General features: G+C 38.0%; 1 protein-coding gene across 9 annotated transcripts in view; it reads right to left on the bottom strand.

Moving 5' to 3' along the window:
• LOC100010026 (ras GTPase-activating-like protein IQGAP2) overlaps positions 1 to 15199 on the bottom strand; it is a 270208-nt gene that overhangs the window by 9953 nt on the left and 245056 nt on the right. Inside the window, exon 57 of one of the 9 annotated variants that reach the window (XR_008917925.1) lies at positions 2015 to 2155. The exons of 7 other annotated variants lie outside the window; for them this stretch is intronic. Coding sequence is in view for 1 of the 2 variants with exons in the window: in XM_056824763.1 (XP_056680741.1) it covers positions 11884 to 11997 (114 nt within the window). In the remaining variant the exon portion in view is untranslated. Of the gene's footprint in view, positions 1 to 2014; positions 2156 to 11073; positions 11998 to 15199 lie in introns of those variants that run through there. One more of the 9 variants, XM_056824763.1, reaches the window with a different exon arrangement.

The raw sequence follows: 15199 nt of genomic DNA, 5'->3' as shown, positions 1-15199 counted from the left end.
CAATTGTAGTTATTCCAGGTGCTATCCATACTCTTTTAACAGACTCTATAATGTCCTAGGTGCCAAAATGACCATTTTTATGCACGGATTGGCAAATTTGTTGATAAAAACTTCTAGGGAGCAGGGGTTTTCCTTCAGATGACACCCATACTCCATTTATCTCTTTTGCTTTAAATTTTTGCTTCCATTTTCCACTGCCATTTCATTATAGGAAAGTGATAAATTTAATTAATTAAAAGTTATTAATGTTAACGTTAATTCAGATTCTTCTATGGGCACTAGCTTTGCAGCAGAATCTGCTTGGTCATTTCCCCTAGAGATAGGGTCAGTGCCATGTGTGTACAGAGCAGTGAACAATAGCTATGGCCTCAGGGATCTGGAGGGAATAAAGAAGTTCAGTAATAAGGTCTGTGTTGGCAATACATTTTCTAGCTGTTGCTAGGAAACCCCTCTGAAGTCTGATGCTGATGGTGTGATTTATGCCAAATGCATAATGAGAGTCTGTGTAAATCATAGCCGTTTTGCAATGATACCGGCATGTTTCAAAGCTGTGAGTTCTGTACCTTGTGTGCTTACATTTGAGGGTAAGGAAGCTGACCACAGAGTATCAAATTTGGTAACTACCACAGCTCCTGTATATCACATTCCATCCCTCATAAATGAAGAACCATCTGTAAATAATATTAAATACGAATTATCCAAAGGGGTGTCCAGTAAATCATCAAGAGATTTATCAGCAATGGACACTAAAGATGTACAATTGTGTTGTTGTAAGGAAAGTAGTGAGATTTTGCAGGGAAGTAGAATGAGACCAGCAAAAAGATTCTAGAACTTTGGAAGGGGTTTAGGTTGGGAGAGAAAGGCAGTTGTGTCTCTAGGAAAAAAAAAACTCTTTGGAGGTACCAGCTATAGTTTTATTTGGAGTCTATCCTTTTTTCCTGGTTTTTTGAGTTCCTGGTTTGCTATTTGACATCAAGACTATCCCTGGTGAACTTGATCCAGGTACAAGACCATGAAATCAAGTCTGAATCCTTTTGGATCTATGACCTTCCCTAGCCTTAGAAAATCCTTACACAGACCTTTTTCTTTAATTTTATCAAAGGGGGGGGTATAGGTGAGTGTTAGTTAAGATTGAGAATTGCAGATTTGAGTTAGGGAGAAATAGAGTAGGGAATTTCTAAGAAGAAATCCCTTTGCAGGGATTATGAGATCTGGTGGGGATATATAGAGTAAATTAGATTAGAAAATCCCAAATCCCCTTTCCACCTTTCCTTTATTTATTAAATCCAACCTTTCCAGTGTTTATATATTTTATTTGTGTTTATTAGCTCAGGGTCTGGCTCTTTCAGGCCCCGAGCTTAGCTACCCTTCCCTAAACCAGTTTACTGGCCCTAAACATCATACCTTACCTAACAGTTAAGCCAGATAATATTTATAAGTAGCATATTTACTATTTCAGTGTAAAGGCTCTCAGGAAGTGGGCAAATTGGGGAGAAAGGTTGCAGGATTATGAGCTCCATGGCATTTTAATGTGATATATTTATTATTCAATAGGATTATCTCATATCTTGTAATCCTTTGATCAGTAAATGCCTGTGTCATATGTCTTAATAACAGTGCCTCGACTTTGTGTGGGCACATTATGGTCAGAGGGCATCCTACTACTAGATCAGCAGATTTGGTTACTAATAAATCTGTGGCAGGTACTCCTCTAAGGCATGGTGGTGCTCCTGAAGCTACTGGGTCCAGTTGGGCTGAATAATCAGCTACTGGGTATTGAGCAGGTCCCAAAAGTTGAGTTAGAACACCTGAAGGTACCCCTGTCTGTTCATGGACATATAAGGTAAATGGTTTATCATAATTTGAGATGCCAAGAGCAGGGGCAAAGAGGATAGCCTGTTTTAAATTTGAAAGAGCTGTTTGGTGTTTCGTTTCCAATTTATGCAGTTCAGGTAAGGGAAAGGGACTCCTTCCCCATGATGGGCTGGGGCTGGGGAGGGAATTTAAAACTCACCAGCATACACTGAGGAGTAGGATCAGCAGAAACAGCTTGGGCCGGAAACAGCTGCTAGGGCAGTGGCAGCTGCAGAGGAGTCCACATGGGGGCGGGCGGGCTGTGGGCGCCAGCAGCAGCTTGAGGCAGTGGGGGTGGCTGCTGCTGCCCGGGGAAGAAAAATGCAGGGCTGAGTAGAGGAAACTCTGAGAATTCATATCCTGAAGTGTATGCCAATATTGTAAGATTAAAATTAATAGCCAATACTCCAAGTATTATATTTTTATAAGATTTCTTAATAATCACTTGAAGTAGAGGGAAGAAAAAGACCTACAGTAAAGAGGGGCTTTCCCAGACTGCACATATGGGAGAAAAGAGAGACGATGGGCAAAACATCCAACTATATACAATATGAAAGCATGCAAGGTAGGGATGCTGGGAGATGTAGTTCAATGGTACAAGATTTTCTAATTACACAGACTCTTTGGGACCCCATTTGGGTTTTCTTGGCAAAGATACTGGAGTGGTTTGCCATTTCCTCCTCTATCTCATTTTCAGATGAGGAAACTGAGACCAACAGGTTTGACTGACTTGTCCGGGGTGACAAAGGCAATTATCTGAGATTGGATTTGAATTTAGGTCTTCTTGACTCCATTCACTATATACCACCTAACAGCTTTTCAATTACTTAAGCCCTCCCTTTTGGGGAAGGGGGAAGGGAAGGTTGCTGTGATTTTGTAAATTGTAATCAAACAGATCTTATGTTTTCTTAGTTTGATCATTTCCTTGTTCCAGTTGTGATATTTAATCTATAGTTCTCTTGCTAAATTTTTTTAGAATTTGAGATTTTCCTAAGTGGTTTGACATTAAATTTCTGAGGAGTTGTACTCTGTGTGAATGTTTATAAGCAACAATTATTTTAGTGACTACATATTGTAATCACATTGAATGCCAATGAAATTCTTGTACTTTTATTACTAAATTAAAGCCTAGATAAGATTTTTATGGAACAGGAAATCTGAAAGAAATTCTACCACTCTCTTTAATTATCCTCTTGGAAACAGGGATAACTGATAATAGCATCTATATAAAACTTTTAGATTTGAAAAGCACTTTACAAATGTTATTTCATTTTATCCTTACAATAACTCTATGAGATAATGCTATTATTATTCCCATTTTACAGATGAGGAAACAGAGACAGACAGTGGTTAAGTGATGTGCTCAGGGTGACATAACTAGTAAGTGTCTAAGGCTAGATTTGAACTCATGTCTCTTCCTCACTCCAGGTCCAGCATTCTCTTCACTGTATCACCTAGGTGATGCAACAAGTACAGGACAATCTTGCAAATGAATTTGAACTTGGACTGCACTGTTATTCCCCTACCCTCCAGAAAATTTACTATTTCAATTAGGTTTGGTTTAGGTTGACATTTGTTAGATTAAAATTAATATCTCCAAGTTCTTATTTTCCATAAAGTTTATTACTAATCACTTGAAATAGAGAAAGCAGATTAGCATAGATTTAAAGTCTCTTTCCTGCTCTAAGCCTGACCATGTGTAGCCCATCCCTGCAGGATTCTCAGTCTGCCTCCTCACTTGCTGCACTTGGGGAACTCGAGACTGGTGCGGTCCACCCACACCCTTTTATTTATGTTCATGGACACAGCACTGGCATACAAAAAATGGGATGAACCAGGTTGGCAATACAGGAGGGGGATGGGATGAAACTCCCTCTACCCAATCCTTCCCCTCCGCCCCCCGCGATTCTATTAGGAGATGAGCATGTTGAAATCTTCCAGATTTACATGCCTAGTCTCCCCAATGACTCATTTCACATAACTAATTTATATTATTATATTGCACTTTACAAAGGGAAAATTACAATTTGGGGATAAGAGGGAAAGAAAAGAGGAAGAAAAAATGATTGATAGTGTAAAGAATTAAAATTAAGGGTTTGACTAAAATATATGAAAATTATAAATAATATGGTGGTTGAAGATTTAAAATATAGCTGAAGTCAAAATGACTTTCAATAGTTTTTATTTACAAAATAGGTGGAGAGAGTAAAAATTGAGATATACCAAAAGATGGTAGAGAAGATATTTAGCCTATCACACTAAATATTGCTCTGATGCTCGACTCAGCCTGGCACAACTTGTTAAACCTCGACCGGAATTAATCTATTTCCATAAGTCAGGAAAGGAAGGCCAGCTATTCATTCACCCAAGTTCCCTCCAAGAGGCAGTTTGAGCTGAAGATGACTCCTTAAGCTGACTTCTAGCCCCAGAAACTCAGGAAGTTTAGAGTGATTTCTTGTCCCTTCCCCTCTTCACAGGGGCCAAACACAGCTTTCAAATTGTCTAGCACTGTCTGGGGGGGGGGGGGGGTCAGTGTCTTGAGGGATCCACTTCTCATCCTCTGGAGGTGTAAACTCTTATCTAAAGGATTCACAATTTCCTGACTGATTGAGTTGTTAGCCACTTTAGCAAATTACTTGTGAACACTTTTACTTAGTGACTGGTAAGGTACTAAGTAGGGATATTAAAAGAAAGTCTGATTCACACAGTTCACAGACTGGTGAGGTACTAAGTAACCAAGTGTTAACTCAAAATAAACAAAGAGAATAAAGGGTTCCCTTTTACAACTGTTAACTTGAAATAGACAAAGAGAATAACAATTCCCTTTCACAAGAGATGAACTGACAAAAAGTCAGTTGGGTACAGTCCCCTTTGGCATAAGAGTTTACATTCAGAATAAATACATTCAACCCCCTTCAGTTCAGTTCATTATATCCCAAAGTTCATTCTGGATCTTTTGATGCAGTGTGTGGTTTCTGCAGGCATCCTTATGGCACCTTCTCCAAAATGATCTGCTTTCTTGACTCAGGGTGTTAGTGAGTTTCTTTCCTGAAATTTCTCCAAAATATTTTAAACCTTGGATTTTAGGATAATTACACAATCCCCCCCTGAGGAGGGTATTGACCAATACCAGCATTACCCTGGGATACATGGCTGGGTTATGAGGTATATCAATCGTCAAAAGAAAACCACCCCCCAAAAAAATCTCAAATAAAAGAGCAAAAATTAAATTCTGGTTAAAAAAATCTTACAGGTATAAAATTCTGAATAAACAAAAAAAAATAAACCTTTGAATCACCAGCAAGGCCAAATTAAAGTGATTTATGTCCCACAGGCCTATATGACAATTGCAGCAGTGTAGCACTTTACCCATCAGCAACCAGGACTACAGAAAAATTGCCAAACTATAAGAGAGAAGGGATTAGGTTCTGAGGTAAAAAGGAAGTATGATTCCCTGGTCTGATTTTACCTCCACTCTCAAGGATAGTGGATCCAAAATGAAAGCCAAACTCTAGTACTTGTCGGATATCTGGCAGAGGGAGTCCTGTGTTTGAAATTGTCAAACAGCTGATTCCCCAAACCTCCAAAACAAGTTCTTTGACAGTGCAGATTATCATCAATCCCATAGGGATTATTGACCTATTTGACCTTGTGCTTCCTGGCACTGTGCAGTGGCTCTTTTGTGATCCTTTCTTCTGAAATCAGACATAATTATTAGTAAAAGTTCTGTAATACGTAACAATCAATGGCAGGTTTCCATAGTCTTAAGCTTTTGGGTATGCATAGATATTAGGGCTAATAGATATTGTGAACTTATCCTTCAAGATAAAAAAAACATAATTCCAGAAAAACCTCTGTCCTACTGATGAAGACCTTGGGGGTCTAAAATGTCACCAAGAATCTAGATCATTATGGTGGAAAGGTACAGTAAGCTGAAGTTACCAAAAAAAAAAAAAGCCTGTTCAGGGGTAATGAAGCCCCTTGGGACAGCCTCTCCTCTCCTGGATGAGATTATAACACATAATGGGGTAACCAAAGTCCTTAGGGAAATCCTCACTCCTATGTAACAGCTGTAAAAGGCAAGTATTTATATGCCCCATCTATTGCAATGTGGAGGCGAGGAATACAATAGTGAAAATCACTTCTGATGTCTCATGTGGAGGTGTGGAATACAATAGTGCACCCATGTATGCTGGGAGCCATCAGGCCACAATACCTTGACAAAGTCACTTGTGGTAACCAAGAGGTCACAAAATGGCTCTTTGGCAGGATGGACTTGCCCCACTCAGCCCCCTCACATGACTTCTCTCATTAACATCTCTTACTAATGGAATTGACATGATTGTTATTGCCTCCCTAGCCTCAGAAAGAATAATATAAGAGCAAAATACTTGTATTCTATTTCCCTAAGATATCACCAAAAGATCACAATCCAAAATCCAAACCCAAAAAGACTATCATGAGTTAACTTTTGCTCTGGTACATCATTCCCAGCAAGCTAACCACAAACCAAAACTAGAATGTCCCTACTCCCCCTGCATAGAAACTTATTCTCCTAAGCCAATATATATATCAACCATTTAAGCACATACAAAATGTACAGGTACTCCAAGCTTCACCATACCTCAGTGACTCAATTTCACTAACCAGAAATTCCTTATACACTCTGAGAAATGATCAGTTTAATAATTAATTTGAATTGTGTTCTCAATGCCTCTCTGATCTCTCAACCTCAAATGTTATTATTATTGGACTGTCCTTAGAATTTCTGATTATTTCTTTTTGTTAAAAGTAATAAGTAAATTTTTCCTTGATTGTTTATAAGCCTAAATTTTCCTTGATTTTTGTAAGCCTGAACTCTTCACAGGTTAGTGAGAAAGTGACTCCAACTGTGGCAAAATCATTTATCTTGTGTGGAACCTTTATTCATCCTGTCAAAAATCAAGTTATAATACAAGAATATAGAATGATCTCAGAATGTTAATCAAGTATTTGTTAAAAGTTAATGTATCACTTTTCCAATTATCTTTACTTGAACATGTATGTTAGGTAATGTATCTGTTTGCCAATAAAATGGGCATAAAAATAAACACTAAGTCTGGGCATGACAGAATAGCCACCAGATGCAAAGCTTTTCCCTGGCTAACACATATGCATAGCTGCCTTCCATTTTTTATTTTCACCTAGCCATTCCTTCACCTGCCAAGAACCCTGGAAGCCACGAGTGGGGCTGGACCCAGAACTTGGCACATGTACTTACTACTAAATGGTCCCTTACCTCTTGTTACACACAAGTCAAAGGTAGGTGAATCAGTCAGAGTTGGTGGTGATCCTAGATATATGAAAATCACTTCTGAAGACCCACTAAAACCAATTGAGATTTTTAGCTCCTAAAATTCTCCAAAGGTTAATGATACAGGTTGTAACCAGTTTTATAGAGTCTACCCAGCATCCATAAGAACCAATGGCTTTCCCAAGGAAAAGAGTATGTCCAACTTGTCTATGGACTTTTATAATGGCATTATCCCCAGTCCAGTCATAGGAGGTGGGGGGGGGAGGGTACAAATAAAGACAATGTAACAGAACATATAGCTAACAGCCAAAACACAGTAACTGAAAGTGACATAGTATAATAGAATGTGATAGATTAATATGTGAACTTAAAAACAAAATTAAATCTTAAAACAATCAGCAAGTACAATATATGTCACTCAGTGTCAATACAAGGTACCCATGTGAGTAATGAATCCAAGAGTTATTTTCTCCAATTTCAATAGTTTTTAGAGTAATTAACAGCACTTGAAATGGACCTTCCCAGGTAGGCCAAATTCCTTCAAGGTCTCACAATTTGACCTGTAACTTCTGAATATAAGGGGAAATAGAAATGTCCCCCCTTAGTAATGATGTGTATGCAGGAGAAAAAGATTTGGTCTCTATGGGGGGAATGCCCCAAAAGAATCTCAAATGGTGAGATGTGTAGATCTCCCCTGGAGGGGAGAACCTCAGGCCATCTCAAGTAAGTTTCAGTGGACATATTTTAAAGATCTGTATTCATTCTCTCTACATGGAATGAGCTCTTGTAGTGATAGGGTGTATAGAATCGGGGAGTGATCCCCAAACAAGAATAAATCCAAGACAAAATAGAATTAGCAAAATTATTTCCCTTGTCTGAATCAATTTGTGCTGGCAGGCAAAAAGAAAGAACGATCTTCTTTAAGATCACCTTAGCAACAAAAGCTATTGTGGCCAGACAAAATGTATAATGTCCAGCTTTAGGCATGGATAATAAAGTCAATTTTTAAATGCTCAAAAGATGTTCAAGCCAGAGAATGCCCACCAAAAGCTATGTTATGAAAAGCATGTTGAATGGGACAGGTTGCATACACTTTAGAGGCTATGGTGGTTATACCAGCAGCTATCTATACCTATTTAACAATACCCCGAGTGCCAAAGTGACCATTATTATGAACAGATAAGCATATTTGGTGATAAAAACTTCTAGCAGTAGAAGTTTCCCCCATACCCCATTGATCTGTTTTGCTTTAAATGTTTGTTTCCATTTTCCTACTTCCTATTCATTATAAAAGAGAGATAAATTTGAATTGTTGCTAGTTGTCAAAGTTAAAATTTAAATTCAGGTCCTTCTAAGGCAACAAGCTTTACTGCAGTATCTGCCTGGTGGTTCTACCTGTAGGGGCAGAGCAATGAAGTACAGCTGGAGTTTCAGATAGTTGGAGAGCAGAAAGCACTTCATTAATGGTCTCTGCACCTGTGATATACTTTGTAGTAGGGGTTCCTGTTAGCAGGATCGTGGAGTTATAAGAGGGGTAAATGTTTTAAAAAATTAGTTGTGACTACAATGGGATCATCTTAAAAGGAGGGGGCTTTTCCTTAAAGCTCTCAATGTCTTGTGGAGAGAAAGATGTATGATGGTCAATGGTCACCAAGCTCTCCTGCTTATTATAAGTGGAATCATCCCTTAGAGGGAATAGACCTCCATTTGAATTGTCTGTGATAACTTCTGCTTGGCTTGTGGACTGGGTTACAATGTAGTGGGTTGTAGTCCGTGTTGTTTGGGTTGTAGTGGAGTGGGTAGGGGAAAGGGGAGGAGTGGGTGAGCAGAGAGGGTGGAGTTGGTTAGGGGGTGGGGAGGCAGGGCAAAAGGATTGAGAGTGTGGCTGGGTTGGTGTGGAGAGAAGGGGGTGGGGCTGAGGGTGGAGAGGAGTAGGGGTGGGACTGGGGATGGGGTGGAGATTGAGGTTGGGGGCTGGGAGGAGAGGAAGGAGGAGAAGGAGGGAAGAGCTAGGATAGACTGAGCCAGAGCAGGGCTGGGGAGGATAGGGGGAGACATAGTAGGATGAATGTGGTTGGTCAGGGGAAGGAGGGTGGGGAAAGGAATGGCCAATAGAGGGAGGAGAAGAATGATTCAGGTAGTAATAGGGAAGGTGGGCGGGGACTGAGTAGTGAGGACAAATTAACTCTCTGGGGTCAGGGTAGTAGGATTGAGAGTCAGATGGAAAGTGAGGGTAGAGAGGTGGTAGAGAGGTAGGAAAGGAGATTGGAGGAGTGGGGGATGAGTGGTGTCTGACAGGGGGAGAGCCCTAAGGAGTAGGAGGAGAAATTTCCTCCCAGTCCAGGTGGGAGAATGATAGAGTGTTTTTCTTGCCAGATCTAATCAAGGATTTAGGAGGAACGACTAAAGGAGTTAAGCCAGAATGGTCTGGCCTCCTCCATGGAGGACACTGAGGGACTGGGTGTGGCTGATTTATATGCCCACAGGATCTGGTACTTATAATCTTTGTCACTAATGGCCATTTTAAAATCTTTTAAGATCTCAGAATCAAAGGAACCATACTCTGACCATCTTATCCATCCAGGCTTTGCAAAGTTTTTTAGCTTCCTTCTTGTCATCCAAGTCTCCTTAGGAAACCCTTGGTCATTCCAATTACATAGTAACTTATGTAATGGAGAAACCTCGGGCACTTTACTGGTTTTAATCTGTTTATTTCCCATAATGACTGGTCTTTAGATTCATTTGAAGGGAGGGCAGGAAAAGCCTTGAGTTTTAGTTAAGAGCTCTCTTCCTTGTCCCCCTTTCCCAGCGGAGCTAGGGGGCTGGGAAGGATTAGGAGTTCCTGTTGGATTCCAGAGCCACTTGGGACTCATTTGGATTTTGATACAGCTACATCATAGGCAAGTCCATGCAAACTTCATGGCTTTGGGCTCCTTTCTCCAATATTCCACCCTTATCTAAGCTAAAAAGGTGTGTGGGGGGGCACATGGGGAGAGGTTCTTACCAATCCGTGTGGCAGGTTTGCAAGGGAAGCAGCTGGCACAGAAATGGAGGCAGCAGCTTATCTGTCTCAAGAAGGGTGTGTCCTGCACATGAAAGCAGATGGAGCAAGCAGGTGCACCTTTGCAAAAGTCACCTACTCCCTATTCTATAATCAAAGGCTTTCTCAAAAGTAAATTAAGTATTCTATTTCCAATAGTGGTTGCCATTCCGCTAGATTAAAATTAATATCCCCAAGTTCTCATTTTCCATAAAGTTTATTACTAATCACTTGAAATAGAGAAAGCAGATAAGGATAGATTTAAAGTCTCTTTCCTACTCTATGTCTGATTCACTGCAGGATTCTCAGTCCACCTCCTCACCTGCTGCATTCAGGGAAGTTGAGACAGGTGGAGTTTACCCACACCCTTTTATTTATGTTCATGGATGCAGTGCTGGCATGCAAAAACTCCCTCTATACACATTAAAAATTAGTTTCAAATCTTATAAAACACAATAATACCATGAAGAGAAAAGAGGTCATTCAGAAGCATATAAGCTATCAACAGAAATCAGGCTAAGAACTAAAATTTCCTGCAAATAAACCAAAAGGAGATAACCAAGATTTGGCTATAATGTATTTTCTTTTTTTAGCCTTTACTTTCCCTCTTAGAACTAATACAAGTGTCAGTTTTCAAGGCAGAAGAGTGCTTAAGAGTGAGGGCAAATGGAGTTAAGTGACTTGCTCAGGATCATATAGTAGGAAGCATTGGAAGTCAAATTTGAATTCAGGACCTCCCATCTCTAGGCCTGACGCTCTATCTCCTGAGCCACCTAGCTGACTCATATAACTTGTTGTCTATTCTTTTCTGAGTAAGTTTCCCTAAGAAAAATCTTTTTCTTGTACTAGTCAGAACGTTGTTAAAAATGAATTTACAAGCAAGCGATATAATTAAGTAATATTTATTTTATATAACACAATCTCTCCGGCATGTATTTAAGATCATTTAGATATTAATTTTATTGCATTACAAAAAAAGGAAGAAACTGAGAGACACAGTCTAAATGTTCAAAAAAGGGAAGAAAAAATTCCCCTACTGATTACTATCCACATTGCTTCTTTGCTGCTTAAATTAAAGGCTTTGAGTAGAAAGTTTTTTTACCACCAGGCAGTTGTGCACTTTTATTTAGTAGGTTGATATCACATAAAATATATTTTTATACGGAAAATGTTATTGTAATTACCTATAAAAACTTTATTTGAATTGCACAAAAGTTCATTTTATAATTGACACCTTCCAGAAGACAGGGTTTGGTACCAAGTGTATCTAAGCGATCCCTTGCAAATAATTAGGCTTTCATTTCTCCACAGATTAACAAAAATCTATGAAGAATTCTGTTATTCAAATGAAACATTTTTTAAAATCCTCATAAGAAAAATAGCCTAAGACATTTCTTTATTTCTACTTTAAAAATGAAACATAGTATTTGAAAATGCTGTGAAACAGGAGATTTCAAATCAGAATCCATATACCACAGTTTGATTTTACATTAATTCATATCATATAGCATTCTATTGTAATATCAGATCATCAAAAAGGCACATGGGTACATTCTTCTGAACAGTTTTGGTCTTTGAAAAAAGTCAAACATATTTCCATGAGCAGTGACTGAAATCACATTTGAAAACATAGATCCTGACCAAATGCATTTCCCAATCCATTGGATGCAGAGTCCACAATATATATGCAAGCATTTTATTTTCCATAGAATTTCTTGTTTAGCAGGAATATAAGAAGGTTTACATTCATTTTAACCCTACCAAATATTTTCATTACAGTTACTCCTTCATACTGCATCTGAAGCAAATCCTGTAATCAAAAGGAATATGATTAAATCACAACCTGGGCATTTTAGACATTTTCTAAACAGGCACAAAGAATTTGGTGGAAGGGTAAACCAGGTGCATCTGCTCAGTATGATATTAACAGACTTATATGGCAGTAAGGAATTCTCTTGAAATTATTTCTTTAAAGTTAAAGGTTTTACTAACATTTTAATGTTGAAATAGATACAAACAACTAAACTTGTATAAGTTATTTACATTTAAGTTCATTTCAGTGAATAAGGCATTAACAATCTTTAGATTCTCCTTTCAGGATTCCCTGACTTTTCATTATTATTTATCTTCCCTCAAATACTTGTAGTCAGTATATGCTATTGTTTAGTTCTTGATTTTCTTCACTGTTGCATTAAGGCCTTTTCAAATTTCTTTATATATGTATATATGTATATGTATATCTATCTCTATATATATCTCCTCACATTTGTCAAAATTGTTCATCCTGTCTTCAAAGAGGATCAATGACATCACAGGGTGACATTTTTACTTGTACAGGAATTGAATTTAAGTAAGGCAGAGTTGCACAAAAGTTATCAGCCTCAGTTTCTCTTCCAAAATCAAAATTAATGGGATTATGAAACACATTTTATATTACATTAATGTGCCACTCAATTTATTTAACCATTTCTCTAATGTTGGATCATTTAGGTTATGCCTAGATTTTTTTTTAGTGGGGAAAATGGGGGTCAATTCATATAAGATTGCTATGAAAAATTTTCAACAGGTAGCACTTTCCTTTTCTACTTATAAACGCATATTCAGGACATATTTTCAACAATGTAATTCCAGTTTAATAATTTTTATCTTTTTATGAACTCTACCCAAACTGCTCTTCACAAAAATGATTCATGTTTACCATTCCACCAGCAATGTTTGAATGTGCCTGTCTCTCCATTATGACACCAGCATTGCTTTCAATCATTTTTGCCAATTTGATGGGTATGAAATGATATACACACCTGTAGTTTTTTTCCTTAAGTATGTAGCTAAATAATCAAGGCAAATAATAATAACCAAAGGATTAAGAGACTGGATATATTTTTGACTAGGCTTTCACCTTTGTTTTATTAGTGGAGCTCATTCTCGATTACTTTAGATTACGTGTCATTCATCATTTTTAATTTTTGAATCCTTAGCTCTTTAGAAGGACATCTAATCATGTGCCTATATGCCTACTGTACCATACAGTCATGAAAGTACTTGTAAAAGCTGAAGCTTGTCCTAATGGAGTTGGGAAGAACTTAATTCTAAATCTTACTTGATTAACTTCTTGTGCACACAAAATTCCAATCCTAAACTACTTAGCTATGCTTCTAGTTTCAGAAGCTTTGAATGTACTAATGTAAACAACTTTCTATATTTAACGCTATAATCACTCCTCAGATAGATGGGTCATGGCAGTGTCATGGCAGAGAAGCTTGTGCAGCTCACTAAAACCATGAGCTACATACTGTGCAGGGTGTTACTCAAGATGGACAGGTCATGGGGGAAAAGTTCTGACGAGAGATGATCCACAAGAGATGGAAATAGCAAACTCTTCCAGTATCTTTGCCAAGACAACCCATTGGGTAGAATTAAAATGATAAAAGAGATGATACCAGAAGATAAGTCCCTCAGATCAGAAGGTATCCAGCATGCTATTGGAGAAGAATGGAGTACAACTATGAGTAGCTCTAGTACTAATGAAGTAGCTGGGCCAAAGCTGAAAGGATGCTCAGCCATGAATGTGCTTGGTGATGAAAGGAAAGTCTGATATTGCATAAGAACCGGAAATTAAGATCTATGAACCATGGGAATCTGGATGTGGTCATCATATAGAAGATGGAAAGATTCAACACTGACATTCTTGGGTGTCAGTGAACCTAAATGGAAGGGACAAATTTAATTCCGGTGATCATTGCATGTATTATTGTGTATTTTTCTTAGGAGAAATAGAGTTGTCTTCATAATTAATTAGAGTGAGAGGCAGTAGTGGGGTACAATCTCAAAAATGACAGAATTATACCTGTTCAAATTCAAGACAAATCACTCAGTATTATAGTAACATGAGTCTCTGCTCCAATCACTGATGCCAAAGAGGCCAAAGTGATCATTTCTATAAAGACTTAAAACATATTCTAGAAACTATAAAAAAAAGTCACATTCATTATAGCAGATTGAAATAATAAAGTAGAAATCAAAAGATAATTGCAAAGCAGGCAAGTTTGGCCTTGGAGTACAAAATGAATTGCTAACAGTAAACCTGATGGACTGGTGCTGCTGGGTGGCTCAGTGGATTGAGAGCAAGACCTAGAGAGGGGAGGTCCTAGATTAAAATCTGGCCTCACATTTCCTAGCTGTGTGACCCTGGGTAAGTCACGTAACCCCCATTGCTTAGCCCTTACCACTCTTCTGCCTTGGAACCAAAACATAGTATTGATTCTAAGATGGAAAGGAAGGGTTAAAAAAAAAATAAACCTGATGGAGGTGAAATAATTCTAGCTGAGTTTTAAAAAATCCTAAAAGAGGTTTGGATAACATTAGTTTATGTCTCAATCTTAAAGAAGGACAATACCAAAGAATGTTCAAATTACCAAAGAATTGTGCTCATTTCACTTTCCAGCAAGATTAATATTCTTAAAATTCTGTAAATTAGGTTTCAAAATATGTGAACAGAGAATTAGCAGATGTTCTGGTTGGGCTTTTTATTTTTTTATTTTGTCATTTTTTTTCAGGCTGGTTTTTGAAGAGGTAGAGGAACTACAGACTAAATTGCTAACATTCACTAGATTATGGGGAAAGCAAATGAGTTTGAGAAAAATCCTATGTATTTCTGTTTCACTGATTACACTAAAGGTTTTGACTGTGAGGATCACAACAAAATGTGGCAAATCCTCAAAGTGATGGAAGCATCAGATCATCTTACAGGTGTCTCCTGAGATACCTGTAATATCATCCAAGAAGCAACAGTGAAGTCAAACAGAATTGGTTTAAGACTGGAAAATGAATACAAACAAGGCTATATGTTATCACCTTATTTAACTTAAATGCAGAATACAACATGAGAAATTCTAAGCTAGACAAATCAAAAGCCAAAATGAAAGTTGCCAATATGCAGATAATACCATTCTGATGGCAGAGAGTGAAGAAGAATTAAGAAGTGTCTGGAGGAGAGTAAAGGTAAAGACTTG

Source organism: Monodelphis domestica, chromosome 3 (genome assembly GCF_027887165.1).
Source record: "Monodelphis domestica isolate mMonDom1 chromosome 3, mMonDom1.pri, whole genome shotgun sequence".
In the NCBI taxonomy this organism is placed as follows: Eukaryota; Metazoa; Chordata; class Mammalia; order Didelphimorphia; family Didelphidae; genus Monodelphis; species Monodelphis domestica.
Note: the sequence above shows the minus strand (reverse complement) of the source record. Positions and strands in the feature narration are given on the sequence as shown.